General features: G+C 41.0%; 1 protein-coding gene across 1 annotated transcript; it reads right to left on the reverse strand.

Moving 5' to 3' along the window:
* Window positions 1–1944: 1944 nt before the first annotated feature.
* prss35 (serine protease 35) lies at window positions 1945–19381 on the reverse strand. Its single transcript, XM_078542315.1, has 2 exons — window positions 19086–19381; window positions 1945–5269 (listed from the first exon to the last, which is right to left on the reverse strand). The coding sequence occupies exon 2, from the start codon at window positions 5248–5250 to the stop codon at window positions 4111–4113; it is 1140 nt and encodes a 379-aa protein (XP_078398441.1). The 5' UTR covers window positions 5251–5269; window positions 19086–19381; the 3' UTR covers window positions 1945–4110.
* Between the last annotated feature and the right edge of the window lie 968 nt (window positions 19382–20349).

The raw sequence follows: 20349 nt of genomic DNA on the forward strand, positions 1-20349 counted from the left end.
ATGTTCCTCATTGCTCCCTGCAGCTCCCTGCTCACAGCCTCCTTCCAGCATCAACAGCACCCTCCTCGCCTGGTGGGGCTGCCGGCCAGACGCTTCTACAGGCCCTGCTATTGGACTCCTACATCCCTGCTCTGCTTGCCCTCCTCTGTTGGATGGTGCTCCTGGGAGCAGCTACTGCCGAGGAAATCATGACTGATGCCCCACCATGGTCTCTTCCAGTTTCCCGACTGGAATTGAGGTCACATCTGGACCGTGACCAAACCCAGAAAATTCAGCCCTTAAGATTTAAGAATGGGAAACAGACAGCTATTTACAGGAGACTTCCAGGTAACCGGAAAAGAGATATTTTTGGTTGTAAGTAATGCAATGGAGATCAACTATAGTACATTGTGCTACGTGTTATTGTAAAATGCACAAGTAATACACTAATCTTGAAGAAAAGCAGGTAATCTTCTGTTTTTTATTCAAAGATAACAACATGTGCAGAAGTAATCTGCTTAAATTGAGTAAAAAACCATCAGGCAATATATGGAGTGCAAGCCAAATAAAGGATGACACTTGAAGGAAGATCTTCAGATTAACTTCATTTATGCTTCCATATTTTATACAAAATTTTTTAAATGAGCACATCACATATGATGCTTTGAATGAGGAATAAAAATGGAAATTAATGCACTAATGGATAGTCTTAAGGAGAGCTTAATCAGTTTCTTTAGACATAAACAAATTAAGCAATCTCCCAAACAAATCTGGAAGGGCCATTTCTCATCTGAATTGAGCAGGTTGCTGACAGCTGGAGTAGTTTAGATGCACTACAATTACACTGTTACCTCAGGTGAGCAAGTGGAAAGATCATCCAGGGTTCTGATTTCCATAAAAAATTCAGTTTTTATTTCTCATTCAAAGCATCATAGTGATATGACACTAAACAGTAAGCTGCATGTTTATGGGTGTAGGTGAGACAGATTAGGCTGAGCATGCACTATCATGCTGACACATGAAGAATTCACAGGCACAGTTCTGGAACGATGCTGGCACTCAGTGAACTGTAGTCTAATTTGTCCGAGTCCACTTTGCAGGAATTTCGATGCGTAGACACAACAGGCAGAGTATGACACTATTGTGTAAAATTTACTCTTGTGTCTCATGTTGAGATATCTGCTTCAGAAACAAGATGGAGACATTGGTGAAATAAAATCAGATCACACCCCAAAGAGCTGATGAAAATGAAATTTAACATGGTCAGGCACACACATTTTTAATGTGTGCAAATGAAATCCAAAAGAACTGAAGAGTCCATCTGACATTGTAGTACAAGGGGATCTGGCATAGCATGGGTTAATATGGGACTGGGAAACGGTATCGCCCACCGTGTGATGTAAAGAAAAACATGACCAGAGACTAGGGTGAGTTGTGGACTGGACCGAGACCCGTGTTGAAGCAAGCCGTGGAGTTAGCTCATAGCTTGGGCTATACCCTGTACATATGTACACAGTTATGTGTTCTCAATAAACGCTTAATGTTCAACCATAAAAGACCCAGAACCTCTTCGTGAGGCCTACTGAACATACAACATATAACAGACATCACGGGTTGTGGTGGCATCATTGAACTGTAAACTAACTTCTGGATAGTGTGTAATTGCTTTGCAATCATTCCTTCTAATAATTGTCTTATATAAAGCATAGTGTGCAATATTTATTTGTTTACACCCTTGAGAAATAATTTACCAGTCATTTGAGGTCAGCAGATTCGTTTGTGATCTTTAGCAGCCATTGCAATCTGGATAATTTACAGGATTATTGACTGAATAAATGAATTTGATAGTGACTCTGCTTGGAAGTAATAGAATATATGACTGAAGAGGTTCAATAAACTTCAATAATATATGTACGCAGAATGTGTAACTAGTTCCTTTGATAAGAAAAACACAACAGAACAATAGACAGAGAAGGTCTGTATTTTTCTGAATATACAGTGAGGCTCAAAGGAATAGATCATGTCTTACAGTATACAACTCAATGAATCTACAAAAAAAGTCATTTTCCAAACATGCATTTCATGAAATTCTTAAAACAACATAACAGCAAGAATGTAAAGCAACATGTATACTGCTTGAAGCAAACAAAATGATCAATGCTCACTTTTTTCCCTCTTATATAATTTTTTTTTGCTGACCATTGTCAGTCATTGTCCAGTCCAGAACGTTTTTCTATGGGACTCTATTTGGGTTCAGGGGTTGCATAATTATATTGGGTAGATGTGTACTCTTTTAAATATTTAAAAGTAATGAATGATACCAATAATTTTTGAGGAGGATATTTTTCATCAATGTTTACATAAGTGTGATCACTCTCTATTTGTTAACAATTCATCATTATTCAAACTACTCATCAAAGAATTGCTCAGGTTTCCTTACCACAGCTTCTATGTTTTATTTGAGTACAATTACATTTAATTTTTAAAAGAGTGAAAGATCTAAGAAGAGTGAGCCACTTGACAGTTCTTAACTAAATAGTTTTTCTATTCTATCTTTACAGTTCTGATATATGAAAATTACTTAACATGCAAAGACTGTGATTGTAGCAAATAGCATAGCACCAGTGCATTTATAGTGATATAACCTTCCTAACATTCCTCATTTACATAATGTTATGATTCATTCCATATATGTGTATTTCTAGTGGTTTTAATGCCACTGGAATATGTGTTTCAAGACAAAACGTAGTACCAAAATATTATTTCAGTTTTTGTTTAGGAAAGTATTCTGAAATGCACTTTAAAGAACTGTACTTGTCACTAAACCCCTCTTCCAAAGATATCTGAATTATGTTATTGGTTTACATATGTTTTTATTTAAGGCAAGCCTGCAGATCTTAACCATTGCTCTCTACATAAATAAAAATTGTATACTGTTAGCACAACAAATGATTAGACTGGTACTTTAAGCATTAGTTTCTAATTCTATTCAGATGGTTAGATGCAATTGAATAAGATAAATCAGTCAACTCACTTTTAAAGAGATTGTTCAGATTTTCTGAAAAGAAAAATTGTTCTTGGTCAGTTTTAACCCCACAGGCACTAATTTTCATCGCAGTGCTATAGATACATTTTTTTTGGATCAATCACTGACTCAGTGTTTTGGGGGGAAGAATGGAGACTGGTTGAAATTTGAACACTTTTAACTGGATAAATTACCAAATTTATTTTACACAAAATATTTTAAAGGATTTGCTCTATGAATTCTATCATAAATTGTAATAGAGTATAACAAACCACATTATTACCTTTTCTTTAGCTTCACTAAACTTTCTTATTCCAATATTGATGAGAGCCATTACTTTATCTTTGCTCCATTAAAACTGTTAGTTTATGAAGTGGTATACTTTGGTTGAGGTCATCAAAAATTAAGCATATCCACAATTTATTTTGCTGGAAACAAGATACGAACAACACCCATTATGAACCTCCAATTCCAAATGCTCCAAGATTGATCAGTACAACTAAGACAAATGATAAGACAAACCTTCACTTACATTACAAACAACTTTAAATTCAGTAACAAATTACATGTGTGGATAGTTTTGTACATTTTGCTACTACACAAATAGTTATCCTTTGATAAATGAAAATGCTTAAAATCTGAGTCTATATTAGTTTTTTACGTATGCAGGACAAATAATGAGGTTCTGAAGAGTGCAGCAATGCATTCTTCAAACCCTTAAAAATAACTTTAGAAATGAGAATAAGCACCATTCTCCATTTTAATATATCTTTCAAAAATCATTAGGTAGAATACTTATTGGGCTATCAACCTTGAATAATTTGTTCCACAGATTAATTATTACAGTAAATTATATACTGAATAACTAAACATTTTGAACAGCAATGTTACCCAGTCAAAAATATACTCTGAAAGACTCCCATTAATTTTACATTTTATATACTTAAATTAGAGCGCCCTGAACATATTTTTTAGTCGAGATGAAATTGCACATATCTTTTCAATGTGCCTTGATGGATCACCATCATCCACTTTGTATGCAAAGGATCAATGTCTGCACACAAGTTTATAGATACAAAAGCATGTAATATATTTAATGAATTCAATCAACCATCTCTGCAATCAGCGTAGTTCCCGTGTATCCAGAAGCATATCTGTGCATATTTAAGTGGAGTAATGCGCACAGCCACATTGTAATCCTGTTGTACACCATTGATATCCACCCACTGATGACCAGAAAAGACTCCAATGATCTTCCGTTTCCATGCACGCTTGTCTGGCTCCTTAAGACGAATGTAAATACCTGAGCCACTTGAACCAGGATTAGCATCACAATACTGATAGAATAGATCATTGGATTCATCAGACACGGTGCAGAAACGATATACCAATTTCCCTGGTCTATCGGTATCAAAGCCTGAAAAGTGAATCCGGTTGCTTGGCATATTCTGGACAGAGGGACTAATTCCTAGCTCCATATACTTGTGTTTCTGAGGTCTCTTTAATTCAAGAATAGCATAATCATAATCCACTGCAATATCATCGGCCACTCCTTTGAACCAGCCTTTTGGTACTTGGGTACGCTTTACTCTTGACCATTGGAAAGATGGCTTATCCTTAGTTGACCGTTTATTCCTCCTAGATCCCCTCCTTTTTCCACCCCCCTTGGATCTCATCTTTAAAAATCCTACTCTTAGCCTTTTGGCACCTTTCACATAGTCTTTACCATCGTGAATGCAGTGAGCTGCCGTCAGCACATGTTTCTTTGACACTAGAATCCCAGTACATCCTGTGGAGATTTTCACAGCTGTATTAAAAGGATAGCTTGTTATGAAATGCTTGTTACCAATACTAAATCTGCTGTCCAACCCAAAGACCTGCCTCTTCCTCCTAGAATGGCTTCTTGTCTGAGCAAACTCTAATTCGTTTTTCAGGTCAAATTCTCTGATATCTACCTCAGTCAACGTACGTGTCCCATTGTTGTACATGGTTTCATAAGAAAGGTAATTCTGAAGGTCAGACACGGTTGGCAGTGGTAGTTTCTTTTGGCAAGCAATCCCACAGGTAGAGTTGATCAACAATTTGGTTTTAGCCTCAAACCTTGGAGGTCCTATGTTTATGGTTCTTCTGTCCAACACTCGGGGTGCTCTTCGTAAATGCCAGGTATAATCTTCTGCAGTATCAATCCCAAAGGAGAATGTTAATGTGTTCATGGAAAGTAATAATAAAAGTTTTATTGTTCCCATGGTGAAACCAGATCTTTTCCTGAGGAAAAGAAAGAAAAAACAATGACTTAATGTAAAAATGCCAATTTCAATTCTGCTCTTCATATATTTACATTAAAAAGTGTTTCATTTTGTGTCTATCAAAATTATTAAAAGCTGTCATCTCTATAGCGTTGTGGAACTTAGAACTGTAATATAATTTAAACCAACATTTACTGCTTGAGAAAGGGAAGATGGACACATTTATAATATAGAAGCACAAAGGATATCCTTCAGCCCACATGAATTATGAAGAGCTTTCTGAAAGGGTTGTCTACTTAGTTCCATTCTCTGGCCCTTTCATTGCAATATTTATTTTTTTTCTTTTTGAAAATAGAAGACAGAATTGTACATATGCGTAAGAAACTTGTAATCTTGCTTCAGATATTTAGAAACAGTAACAATCGAACACATTTCTCATAAATGCTGAACAACGCAAACTATTTTGCAAGATAACTGGGTAGGTCACACCAGGCCTTTACTAATTTCAAACTTTTGTCCTTTCATTTGATGCCAGCAGCCTGGACAATTCAGATCAAGAACTTTTCCCACTAAACAGAGAAAAATAAGGTGCATCACAAATTATCACAGAGTTAAGTTAGGGAAGCCATTTGTAGAAATTTACTTCTTTTTATTCTTTCTTGCAATATCAGCATCACTGCTAAGACCAGCATTTATTGCCCATCCCTAATTTCCCTTGAAAAAGTTATAGTGAGCTCCATTCTTGAACCGCTGCAATGCATCTGGTGCAGGTACACTCACATGGTGGGGTTTTCTGGCCCCGCCCACCGCCAGGATTGTCCGCTCCCACCGAAGTCAATGGACTTTTGGCTGGGCTGCCAAATCTCCCGCAGCAGGTCCCACCATAAAGGGCTGAAAAATCCAGGCCTAAGAGTTGTTAGGAATGGAGTTCCAGGATTTTGGCCCAGTGACAATGAAGGAAGGGCGATACAGTCCCACGTCAGGATGGTGTGTGGTTTCGAGAGGAACTTGCACCTAGTCATATTCCCATGTGTCAGCTGCCCTTGTCCTTCTATGCAGTAGAGGTCGTGGGTTTGGAAGGTGCTGTCAAAGCAGGCTTGGCAGGATGTTGCCTGCACCTTGTATATACTGCACACTGTTGCCACCATGCGCTGGTGTTGGAGGGAGTGAATGTTTAAGGTGGTGGATGGGGTGCTGACCAAGCACTATGAATATCTCACAGAAACATACTCTCTCCCTGCCCCCACCCCCATTATAGAAACTAACAGCTTCTTGATTAATTCCACAGTTTACCTTCCATTGCTTTACTTGGAATACAATCTCAGGTAATGATTACTCTTTGTGTGAAGAAATACTTCCTGATGTCAATGGCAAACTTGCCAAGGTACCAGCCTTGGTTCTGTGGCACTAATCTAATTACTGAGTCAGAAGGTCACAAGTTCAGTCTCACATCAGAGGCTTAAGCAGGTAGGTCCAGCTGACATTTCAGCGCAGTGATCAGGAGATTGCAGGAGGAGCCACAGTTCAACATTGCATGTAAAGGGAGCACCTCTGACACTGAAATGCTCCCTTTAGGGTGTGATGTTGAACCATGGCTCCTTTTTGTGGTGGATGTAAAGACGACTAGGTTCTTTTTGTAGGAGAACAGAGAGCTCTCCCAACACCACCAAAACTAATTACCGGGTAATTTATTTCATTGGTGTTTATGGAAAGGACCTTATTGTGTGTAATTTGGCTTTCACATTTACCCATACTGCAACAGTGACTTCACTTCAAAAGTACTTCATACAGGTACTCTGTAAATCGAAGTTATTATTACCTGCCTGTACCTATGTCGCCTACATTCAATTAAGGTACATACTAATATTTTACTGAAGGCTACATCATCAAGTGATAAACTATCATAGAATAATACTCACAAATCCACAGATATTTACTTCATAAAGCTATGCTCCCCCTCCACCCATGCCCCCGGGATAAATGTTAACCTTCATCAACACCTACTTCGAATCAATGCTGAAAATGCTTAACATGCCCAAGGGCATGTTAAAAACTTAAAATCGGGGTAGATTTCCTACATGCCATGTGGACATAAGACTGGTATTGTGGATTGGCTGCCCATTGCAGAATGCCCAATCTGCAATACCAATTTTATGCCTGGATAACAAGTTGAAAATCTACCCCATAATGTCTGCATAAGGTGGCTGCAAGATGCCTGAAATTAACACACTGTCCTTTCATCCATACAACATGGGTCTACATGTAGATCAGATTGATGGGATGGAAGTGCAACCTCTTTGCTGGCTATGACCATCCTATGTGAACTGAGTGTGGGCAACCTCAACCCAATTGCAAATAAGTGAGGTCACAGAATAAACTTGCATTTAATTCAGCATAAAATCTAAGTTCAAAGTAAAAAAATCTAGTTCAGAAACGCCATAAGACTGAGTGAAGCTAAAGTGACATCCGTTTTATCCTCCCCAACATATCCCCCAACTCCCCCAAAATAAAGCATCAAAAAGTAAGTGCATTTCTATGAAAATTAATCTCAATGAAAGGTGTATTCAAATGTTACCAGAGTTGTGATGTAGGCAAATTCAGATAATGGGAGGCAGTACTGGAACCTTGAATTTAATTAATTCAGAAAAAATATAATGGTGTTGACTCTTCAGAACTTCCCCTCTGCTGTTCTGTGTCCCTGGTCAACAACTACTACTGAATTTTCTCTTGTCCCCATAGTCTATGGTTTTCAAGCATCCCATCCATAATGTTCCTCTTGCCTTTGATATGACTTGTACATACCTTCAACGAGCCTTGTACTCTTCATGCCTGATACCTTTCCTGTCTCTGCCTGCCTGCTTTTAATGGTCCTATTTTCACCTTATTGACTTCATCTCTTGACATTTCACTGTATCTTCTCTAACCTGGCCTCTCAATTACTGGCTCTCCATACTTAATAGTTAAATACGTTGAATGCATTTAAAGCTGGAATAGACTTTTGGTCTTTCAGGGAATTAAGGGATATAGGAGCTGACGGGAAAATGCAGTTGAAGCCCAATACCAGCCATGATCATAGTGAATGGTGGAGCAGCTCAATGGGCTATATGATCTTTCTCTCCTCCTATTTCTTGCGTTCTTGTAATACTTCCCCATTTACGGCTTCCATGCACTTCTTTTTTTATTAAATGTGTTTCTGCTCTGATCGCACTGAAACAGAAAGGTGGTCAGGGTACTTTACTAGGGTGGTTGTATCTCAGTTTCCTCTGTGCTGTGAAAGTCATCCCCTGCAGTAAGAATACCCTAGTTCTAAATTACAAGGGAGGTTATAATAGCCTTGTCTCACAAGACATCCCCTGGCAGCCATCCAATAACAGAGCTAAACATATATTTTTCATAAGGAGAAGAGAAGAGTCAATAGGAACTCCAGTACACATTGTGAAGAATTTTTCCCCCGTTGGAGGGGGAAGTGCAGGACCAGGCACGTGCTGGCGTGCCTCCGATCAGCGCCCCCAATCGGGGGCACGCCGCCATTTTTTGTGGGCAGGCCAATTAAGGCCCACCCAGCGTAATGTCCACCCGGAAGCGCTATGTGCTCCCTGTGCGGTCTGGGGGGGGGGGATTCCCTAAGCCGGGAGTGCGCTCTTTCACGCATTCATCTCCTTGTGGCTAAGTGCTGCCTCAGGGAGATCAGCGCCAAATTCAAAAATGGTCAATGCACAAACATAAAATTTCCCTGACATGTCCCCTCATGTGACACTGTCACATGAGTTGGGAGATATCCATCACTTTTATTCAATTTTTAAAAACCTTCATGAAACCTCATCCTGCCCATGGATGAGGGTTTATGCTTTCTCTGAAGCCTGCCAGGGCTCCCAGCCTGCCCGCCAACCCTAAGGTTGGACGGGCAGGTCCATTAACTACTTTAATTACGTATTAAATGGCCTTAATTGGCCGTTGGCAGGTAGGGTGGCGCACAGCTGATTCGCCTGCGCCCCCGCTGACCTGAAAATTGAAATGACGCGGGGTGACATCGGGTGTTCCGCCCAACGTCATCCCTCGTCATTTTATGCGTCGGCAAGCGGGGGATCATTTTACACGTCAGCGAGTGGCCCCCCCCCACCTCGCTGACCTCAATATCCTGGCCATTGGGAGAAAAACACATTAAGGAGAGGTGGTGGTGACGTAGTGGTAATGTCACTGGACTAGTCCATGTAGCCCAGGCTAGTTCTCAGGGATATGGGTTCAAATCCCACCATAGCAGTTGGTAGAATTTAAATTCAGTTAATAAAACCTGGAATTAAAAGCTAATCTCATTCATGGTGACCTTGGACAGAATTTTATGCTGATGGGATTATAAGGTCCCACCAAAATCAATGGATGTTTGAATGGCTCACCACATTTTATAGTCCCTCCCCTGCTATGATGGGGCCATAAAATTCCACCCCATGAAACCATAATCGATTGTTGTAAAAACCCATCAGGTTCACTAATGTCCCTTAGGGAAGGAAATCCGCCATCCTTACCTGGTCTGGCTTACCTGTGACTCCAGACCCACAGCAATGTGGTTGACTCTTAACTGCCCTCTGAGATGGCCTAGCAAGCCACTCAGTTCAAGGGTAACTAGAGATGCAAGGCAAATACTGGCCTTGCCGAGTGACATCCACATCCCAGGAAAGAGTTTAGAGAAAAAATATTGAACAGGAAGAAGGTCATTACATTCAACGCAGGCGATGGGGAGGAAGCTAATCGGTTGCTATTGTAGCAGTTTGAGCATGCAGCTGAATAACAATACATGCAACAGATTGAGAGGAATATTGTTATGGGTTCTGTGTACTCAGATTTGCATTTCACAGCAATGGCTACAATAGTACTGACTGACTCAGCTTTAAAAACATTTACTTTGTTTATGAACTCACCAGGTGTTCTACCATTGTATGATCCAACTGCCGACATGTGGATTTGACTGTATTTAATTAAGGGTTATATATCTTTGAAGCTGCTATATATTGTCATCCATAGAAAATTTCAAAGGATACAAATTTATAATAACAGAAAATTATAGCATTAGCTGAGAAGTAAATACATGTATAACATATATAAACATGCAGCTTCTTTAATTTGAACTAGTTTCTGTATTTTTAAATGTTCTAACTTTACTATAAAATTCTTTCCATTTTCCTCAAATGGTCAGTATTTCATATTCTTACATAAGCAGGTTTTACGAGAGTTAAAAATGGCATAAATACATGCTCATGTCATTCCTCTCCAAATAGATTGTATACTTATATTTATTTTTTGGGGTTATTGGAGTAAATTAAAGACAATTAAAAACAATATGCAGTTTTAAATGTGACGTTCCACTGAGGCTTTGTCTCCTCTCTCAATGATTCCAGGGCACTATTAGAAGAAGAGCAGGGGAATCACCTATTTTTATAAATTTATCAGATGTGAATGGCCAGCATTTATTGCCCATCTCTAATTGTCCTTGAGGAGGCGGTGGCAAGCTGCCGTCTTGAACTGCTGTAGTCCACGTGATGTAGGTACACCCACAGTTCTGTGGCACAGGGGCAGAGCTCCAGGAATTTGACCTAGCAACGATTAAGAGGCGGTGATTCATTTCTAAGTCAAGATGATGTGGGACCTCGCGAGGAATTTGCAGATGGTAATGTGCCCATGCACCCTGCCTTTGTTCTTCTAGGTGGTCAAGATCATGGCTTTGGAAAGTGCTGATGAAGGAGCCTTGGTGAGCTGCTGTAGTGCATCTTGTATACAGTACACACTGCTGCCACTGTGCGCCGGTGGCGGAGAGAATGAATGTTTCAGGTGGCGGTTGGGATGTCGGTCAAGCTTTGTCCTGGATATTGCTGAGTTTCTTGAGAGTTGCTGGAGCTGCACTCATCAAGGCAAATGGAGAGTATTCCATACTCAATTCTTCACTTGTACCTTTTAAATAGTGGAAAGGCTTTTTGGAGTCAGGAAATAAGTTATTTTACACAGATGCCCAGCCTCTGACCTGCTCTTGTAGCCACTGTATTTATCTAGCTGGTCCAGCTAAGTCTCTGATCAATGGTGACACCCCCAGGACGTTGATGGTGGAGTATTCAGCAATAGTAATGCCAGTAAATGTCACAAGGAGGTGATTAGATTCTCATTTGTTGAAGATGGTCACTGCCTGGCACTTGTGAGGTGCCAATGTTACTTGCACTTATCAGCTCAGGCCTGAAAGGCTATCATTTATACCCTCAATGAAAAACACAAACAAAACTTCTGATCATTCATCTCATTGCTCCCTGTGGGATATTGTTGTGCACACTGTGGCTGCCATGTTTACTTACATTACAACAGTGACTACAGGTGGAGGTTTCCTGCTCCCGCAGAGGCAGGTTATGAGACAGGACCAAGAACAAAGTTGGGAAATAATGCATTGGTTTGGGCCAACTGGGGAGAAAGTGATGGCACCACCAGGATCTTTTCAATGGCAGATGGGGCCCCTCACTGAGGCCAAAGCCCATTCACCCCCCGGCCAGCATGCACCTGTGGGATGCAATGGCAACAGCCGTGGCCGCAATCCATCCACGATGATGTCCTGGCACGGGTGGCCTTAAGGGATTTTTAATTTTTCCCACTACGGGCAGAGAGCACTTCCATTTTGAAGCACCCCTTGCGGTTTGCTGCCTGCCTCAGCTGCTCCCACCTCTGCCGGTGGGGTTGCTGGCCAGACATCTTACTAATCCATTTAACAATATAATTTCTACTGTGTAACTGAGTCAGGGCTAATAACTCTTGAGAACCTAACTGAGTGGGTTATTTTCATTAAGATGGGAAAAAACTGTTTATGCTGGAATAAGGCATCTGTGCCCTATCAAAGAAGATACCCTATCATAATTTGCAAAATATGTTTGCAAGGCCATGGGGAAAAGGTAGGAGAGTGAGACTGGGTGAGTTCAGCCAGCATGAACACAACGGACCGAATAGCCTCCTTCCATGTTGTAACTATTTTATGATTCTATAACACCATGCCTTGCTACTTGGTCTATTCTGTATCAGACAGAATATATGAAGTTGAAGCTTTTGGAGACTTAAAGCAATGAATGAATACCAACCGATCTGGTTGCATTTTTTGCCTTGAGCACTTAGTTAAATCTTCACCCTCAAAAAATATTGCCTGGATGCAAAGGTATGGAATGCAAATAAGTAATATTGTCTGTCAGTACTTCAGTTCATTATACAGTAAAGTCCCCCCCAGTTCCCTGGGGTTACATCCTTGGAAAAACCTCACAAATGGCAAATTCGCAAACAGCGAACATTTTATAATGGGGGTCAATTAGTTGGTTCCTACAATCCAAAAATTTGATACGTATAGAGAATAAAAGACAATAAAAACAATGTTTTAAATAAATATAAAGATGTCCGGCTGCTTAACAGAGTAAGAAATATATGAGTCACACTTACCCTTATTATAAGGCTCTCCAGCAGAATGTGATGGGCTTGGAGGTGAAGTTGGTGGAGGTTTACTTGAAGTTGGAAGTGGAGGATGTCGACGAGGTGGCTGATATAGATATTGATGTGGTAGTAGATTTTAAAAAAGTTATTTTTGACTGCTTCGCCTTTTGCTTTTCAATCTTGTGAAGTTCTCAGTGTCAATCACTCTACAAAAGCCAACGCTTCTTTTCATGTTTGTCTCATAGTCTGTCGCCTGTTATTTCCATTCTTCAGTTGATCTTATGAGGCCTGCCATCATCACAGATGCAAATTGAGCCTACCATGGCTCTTATTCCTCCTTCTCTTTACATTCACTTGATTTCATCAGTTCCACCAATTCTTCTGCAGAGAGTTCTGATTGATGAGACTGAAGTAACTCCTCTACTTCATATGTGGCCAGGTCTTCAAAACCCTCCTTTTTGACTTGTTTTGCCAACTCAATGACCTTGATTACTTCGGCATCCACATTGGGAAACCCTGTGAAATCATTCACAGCCTCAGGCCAAACTTTTTATCCAGCAGATATTTATTAATTATAATGGCACTTTGGGCCATTAACTGGGATTTTTTTTTGATACTGGTTGTTATGACACAGCAGTTGGTAAAGGCTGAGTTGTTTAAATCCCAGAGGGAAACCTGAACAACTGTCATAATCTATATTTTCAATTGGTATGTTTGAGATGCAGCTCTGAATTCAGAAATGAAACCACCAAGCCTCAAGAGGTTTTTTTTTTATATAAACTAAATTAAACATTTATTAATTTAACAAGAAATTAAACACATACACATGTCTACAAATTAACAACTTTTAAACAAATCCCCAAATTAATTACTCCCAGGTAAATCTTCACCAAGGCAACAATAACCTATCGACTTTAAACAGACATCAGACAGAGCACAGTTGACCTTACAAATTCCAAATGAGGGTCCCTTGCAATTTGGTTCCTTTGCAGACACAGTTGTATGGGTTAAAGGCTGCTTAGAACTTACATGTCTCTGACCTGCAAATACAAAACTCCTTTCTGTTTATACCCAGCCTTCCCTTTGAATGTAAATTCTCATTGTATCAATAGGGCCTAATTTTCCCCGCGTCGGGCGGGCTCAGCCAGTCGCGGAGCCGACAACCGCCCGTGATCGGCTCGGCACCACGATTTCAAGCAAGCGAGCCAATTAAGGCCCCTCAACGTGGATCGTGAGTGGTAGTGCTGAGGGCTACCTGTGTGGGCGGGGGGAGAGAGAGTCAGGTCCAGCGCTCTGTCGCAATTGGCAGGCTACTTGGTTGAATAGAAGGATGAGCGCTGGTATCCTGTGAGGGTTTGTGAGTTTCTCTACTTGTTACAAAAGATTTCAATAAATTGGAGACCAAATACTCAATAAGTATTTTCGATAGTTTGATAAAATATTTTTTAAAAAACATCCTACTATGAAGTTCTCAGTCCAACATGAGATCAGCTGCAGCTATAATTTCTTTGTTTTCTTCTTGAGCAGCCAGTAAAGGTTGATTAGTGAAAGCTGATTTTCTTTTCCTCAATTTGAAGTTAACATTTCAGTATGTTGTGAAAATGTCTAATTTCATGATTCATATGTTTTAGGGGTATAACCTTTAGTGGGGACTGGAGTTTTTAAATGTAAGATAATGGAAGTACCTGATTTGGGAGGGCTGGTAAACAGACTTAAGTGGCCTGTGTTAATTTATTAGGGTCAAAGTTGGAAGTGGATAATCAGTGAACAAAGGTGGTCCTCTCTTAGCTTCGTAATGGAGCCAGGAGTCTGCTAAGATTACATTGTCCCCATTACAGATATAAGTTATTCATGTGGCTCTCAGATTCAAAGGGATGTTTTGAAGGTAAAGGTAATTGATTTACATCTCTCTCCAGGATATCTCAGGTGTGCCACATTGCCATGGGGATAGATTGCAGTGAGGTAGTTTTTTTTTGTTTTGGGTTTATCTCTGGGATTTCTCACAGAAACAGGCAGTCAGTTGGGGCCTGGAAGCAGCTTCAAGACAAGCAGAGAGAGAAAATGTTTATTTTTATATATATATACATATATTCATTCACGGGATGTGGGCTTCGCTGGCTGGGCCAGCATTTATTGCCCATTCCTAATTGTCCTTGAGAAGGTGGTGGTGAGCTGCCTTCTTGAACCGCAGTGAGACCCACATGAATAACTTATATCTGTAATGGGGACAATGTAATCTTACCAGACTCCTGGCTCCATTACAAAGCTAAGAAAGGACCACCTTTGTCAGGGAGGGAATTCCAGGATTTTGACCCAGCGACAGTGAAGGAACGGCGATGTATTTCCAAGTCAGAATAGTGAATGGCTTGGAGGGAAACTTCCAGGTGCTGGTGTTCCCATCTATCTGCTGCCCTTGTCCTTCTGGATGGTAGTGGTCGTGGGTTTGGAAGGTTCTGTCTAAGCAGCCTTGGTGAATTCCTGCAGTGCATCTTGTAGATGGTACACACTGCTGCTACTGTGCATTGGTGGCGGAGGAAGTGAATGTTTGTGGATGTGGTGCCAATCAAGCGGGCCGCTTTGTCCTGGACAGTGTCAAGCTTCTTGTGTTGTTGGAGCTGCACCCATTCAGGCAAGTGAGAAGTGTTCCAACACACTCCTGACTTGTGCCTTGTAGATGGTGGACAGGCTTTGGGGAGTCATGAGGTGAGTTACTGGTCACAGGATTCCTAGCCTCTGACCTGTTCTTATAGCCACAATATTTATATGACTAGTCCAGTTCAGTTTCTGGTCAATGGTAACCCCCAGGATATTGGCAGTGGGGGATTCAGTGATGATAATGCCATTGAACATCAAGGGGCGATCTGCCAGAAGCTGCAGACCTGTAACAAAGGGCTATCAGAAATGAAGGGTGTTTGTGATTTTAGAGTCACTGAGCAAGAAAGTAGTGAGGTCCATGCTTGAGCTGGGGTGGCCACAATTGTGAGATGCTTAAGGATAGTTGGACGGTCACCTATAATGGGAAGTGTCCTGTTGAGATTTTTGGGCTTAAAGAATAAGTGCTTACGAAATATAATTTTAAGTTTGTAATACTTGCTTTTTTAACGCACAGGCAGTAATGGTTTTTTGTTTAAAACATGATGTGGCGTAATTCTTTCAGTTAATGAGTGGGAGTTATTAAAAGGTAATGGTCTACTTCAAAACTCTAGCAAATGAAAAGAAAACAATTCCTTTGTGAATGATCCTTGAAGCTTAAGGAAAATGTTTACATTAATAATCAGAGAAGGTATATAACAATGAACTTTCTAAGTTCAAAGATATCTTTGAAATTCAAAGATAAGTACAAAATAATTGTGCGACTCCTGTGAAAATGTGTTTATGAAAAAGCTATAACTCCTGTACTAATTGCTTTAAAACAAAACATAAAGTCAGCATGAGAGCAGTTTGCTTGCCTGCCCTATCTACACAAGAACTGTGTGTGGTTTGGTAAGACCTAAAGATGCTGCAAAAATAAAAATATTATTATAAGGAAGCTCCAGCACATCTGTCTTTCATGAAGGTGTTCCATAAGGCTCAATAAAATCTCACTAGACAGGAGTATCAGGTGCCAACAATGATGGATCAATGTGTTAGCTTTGGCTCAGTGAGAGCATTTGGGCTGTTTCAAAGTTTCTGGGATGTATTTTTTTTTTTTGTTCATTCATGGGATGTGGGCACCACTAATCCCATGCCCATCCCTAATTGCCCTTGTGGGCATTTAAGAGTCAACCACATTGCTATGGATCTGGAGTTACATGTAGGCCAAACCAGGTAAAGACAGCAGATTTCCTTCCCTAAAGGACATTAGTGAATCAGATGGGTTTTTATGACAATCAACAATGATTTCATAGTCATCATCAGACTTTTAATTCCAGATTTTTTTTTATTAAACTCAAATTCCAACATCTGCTGTGGCAGGTTTCAAACCCAGGTCCCCAGAGAACTACCCTGAGTCCCGGGATTACTAGATTTGCGACAATACCACTACGCCATTGCCTTCCTTCTAGCTATTGTAACAATGAAAATAACAGCAAGCATATCACAACTGCAACTTCTGGCTTTTTGAAAATAAACTATTTTTTCCAGCTTTTGACCTTTGAAAGGCTGGCCACGCCTCGATTAGCCTTGTAACTAACTAGTTAAACTAGCTGCTGCTTGTTGTTAAATCGCCACGAGGTGGCAGAACACGACAAGGGACCTTTCACAAATTCTTAGTTTAGCAATATACCAAAGCAATAAAAATACTCAAACTGCTAAAATAAAACGCATTTGTTTTCTTTATTTGGAATATTTATTAGCAGGTCCTCTTTACGTATTGGATTCTGATTGTTGCCTTGATATCTGTTTTGTCGTTTGTTTACTTACAATAGCATTATTCAAAGTTCAGGTCGCTTTATACGATCTCTTAAGTTCCATCGCTACATTTCATGTTAATTATTTTACATAATTATAAGCAACAAACAGCATTGGGTTTTGCAAACTTATCCAAAGCCAGTAAAATCAATCTACCTAAACTCAGAGAATCTGTGCCACTGTTAACTTTTGCAGCTCTCTATTTAATCTGCACGATTATCTCACGACTTCTGATAATCTGAAACAAAATACTCGCGAATCTGAACAGGTGCCACAACAGACAATATTCCACAATATTCGCACTGAATCAGTGGAAAATCTGACTGATGTACAGTTTGGTCTTCTCCACCCGGTTCACGGGCAGGAAGATCTCTCCTCGGGTCCGAACCACAATCTGGTCATCACTGATCCCAAATATATGAGATCTATGCATCGCGATATACTCAATTCATGATAAATTCTGGTGAAGAGTCATACGGACTCGAAACGTTAACTGTGTTCCTCTCCGCAGATGCTGTCAGACCTGCTGAGTGTTTCCAGGTATTTTTGTTTTTGCTCATGATAACTGTTTCTGGTGTCTCTAGGCAAGTTTCAACTGTATCTCTTTGAAAGATCAGAGACTCTGTTTCTCTGTCTCTCTCCACTGATGTTGGCTGACTTGCTGAGTGTTTTTATTCTGTATTTCGTTTTCCTCTGATAATTTCTAAATCTGCACACTTTTCCTCCGCAACTGACTTGGTTCCCCCGCAGCCTTTGCCGAAAAGTCCATGGTGTCATCCTTATGCTGGTGTTCTTGGACATTCCAAGTTATACTTCAAAATAGGTCACTTAGATTTTTTTTGTAATACCTTCTGTAATCTGGAATGACTTTTCAACGTGATTTTAAGTTTTGACTTTATGCCCACCCATAGTTGAAAAATAATTTGTAACGTTTAATTCATTTTAGCTAACGAGTGTTCAAACCTGCGGGTTTTAACGGGACAGAAGTGCATTGGCCTTTGGAGGGGGGACTCGGGGTGGGGGTGCTCCACAAAGGGAATTGGCAAAGGCACATCCCCGCGGATTAAACTGGAATCCTGCCAAGTGGTTAGAAGGGAGATGATGGAAACAGCCCACGTAGATGCTTGGTGGTGTGAAGACCCTGGGGGAGTGTGTGTGTGTGTGCGCGCGCGCGCTTAAAGAAAAACTGCAGTCAGTCAAGTTCAGTGAAGTAATGCAGTGCAGGAAAGTTGACAGCAGCGGCGGACAAAGGGCGAGAGACAAGTTGGAAGCCGCTCTGCCAATTCCTGAGGGGAGAGTGAGAGGCTCCCCTCCCAGCACGTACACACACCCCCTCAGAAAGAGCTGCACCCCCAACCTTCCTATCACCATGTAGCATGCTAAAAATAGCTAGCAACCGGGATAAAGCTCTTCACCTGATTCTAGTGATCTTAGAACCGTCTCCAGGATAAATCAACGGAGCACAATGAACACGAAAGCTGGAGATTTGATGTATTATCTCAACATCATTTAAAATAACGAGGGCTCCTGGTAAATGCCCAACAGGAGGGGGGGGGGGGGGGAAGCTGTACTTTAACATCCTGATCTTCACCAGAATTAGACAAAAAGCTGAGAAGTAACAATACATTTGCTTGACTGTTTGAATTCGTTAGAGAACAAAGTTCTGTAAAGTCTGTAAAAGTTGCCACTTTTGAATTTGATCAAGTAAGACACTTGGGAAGACTAAACAAAGCCCTCGCTTTGTCGGGCACGTCTCTATAGAAATTGTGAGCAGCGTCCTTTACTTTCTACTGTTTGCCACAGAAATGTATACTACCGCACCTAAATCCAATACACGAATTGATTCGTGTCACTGCCTCAGGCTGGCTGCTTTTCGCCTCTCTTTCCACCCAGATGCTAGGCTGCAAACGGTCTGATCTCTCAAGCCCCAACTCTTCTTCCGCTCCCAATGAAGAGCTCACCTACAATGACCCGAACCTGTGAACGCACTGATCAGTTCTTACCTGTTACCATTCGCTAGGGAAATGATGCACGATCCTCTCGCCGAAGTATCGCTCCCGGCCCCTCACATTGCAGGGGAGAGGTGGGTTATAACAGGACAGATCCCCTGGCGTTCACATTCAACACCAACGCAACACTGCCGAGCAAGTCTCGTCTGCACAGTGCACTTGATGCTTCTGAAAAAAAAAGGCCAAAACCTTCCCTTTTCTTCCCAGTCCAAGGGAACTCGAAGGGGTGTGTCCAACAGGATCAGCAGCCCCACACGCCCGCCTTGCCTTTCTTTCCCATTCTGAAACGACCAGCCCCCCTGCTTCTGACAGCTGGTCACACTGCACTGTTTAGTTTCCAAGTTGCTGTTTACAAACCGATTCAAAAACGCACACATAGGCATGACTGGAAACAAAAAGCTCTTGTGAAGCACGAAGGATTCCCCCTCTCTCCCTGCCCCCCCTCCCTCCCCCTCCTCTCCCAGCCCCCCCTCCCTCCCCCTCCTCTCCCAGATCATCCCCTTGTTACTGCTGGAGAGAAAGTTTCAATGTTTGTTCCGACATGCCAGAGAGAGGGTGAATCAGAGTGCTAGGAATAGCTTTATACACCTGGAACTCTTAGATCTCGTGGTATCTCCCAGTGTTAAATCTATGAACCTACTGCAGTCTATATTTTCCTTTGTTATTTGATACAACAAAATGAGTGCTCTAAACACCAGACACCTGCGAGTAAATTGGAACTATTTTTTTTGCAAACTTTACACTGGCAATAATGTCCATCTTGCGACGTGTCCTTAACTAAACCAGAGCACGGTCGTGCATTCCAAAAGCAGAATATTTGGTGTCTGCACTCATTATTAACAGATATTTAAATGAGTAAGTTCTTGCTTAGAATCGCAAACCATCCTTCCAACTCTGGGAACGGTAAAATTCAAAAGCCAAATGTTTTGGAGAAAGAAACTCGAGAAGTTTGTGATAAGCAGGACTCTGAGCTCGCATCTGAAGTGCTGCAATCTATGCTGACATCTGTTGAGTTCTGAAGAAGTCATATTCGACTGGAAACATTTTCTCTCTCCACCCGATGCGGCCAGACCCGCTGAGCATTTACAGCACTTCCAGTTTTTATTTCAGATTTCCAGCATCCACAGTGTTTTGCTTTTATTATTAAGTTGACCTCTTTCAGTACAGCAATGCCACGCGCTAGAGAATTGACCCGTGAGCAGGAAGGTCAATAGAGAAAACCCTTTGTAGTTTTTCAAGACGAACCCGAAGGGCGATG

The sequence above is a fragment of the Cetorhinus maximus genome, chromosome 5 (assembly GCF_964194155.1).
Source record: "Cetorhinus maximus chromosome 5, sCetMax3.hap1.1, whole genome shotgun sequence".
NCBI classification, from domain to species: Eukaryota; Metazoa; Chordata; class Chondrichthyes; order Lamniformes; family Cetorhinidae; genus Cetorhinus; species Cetorhinus maximus.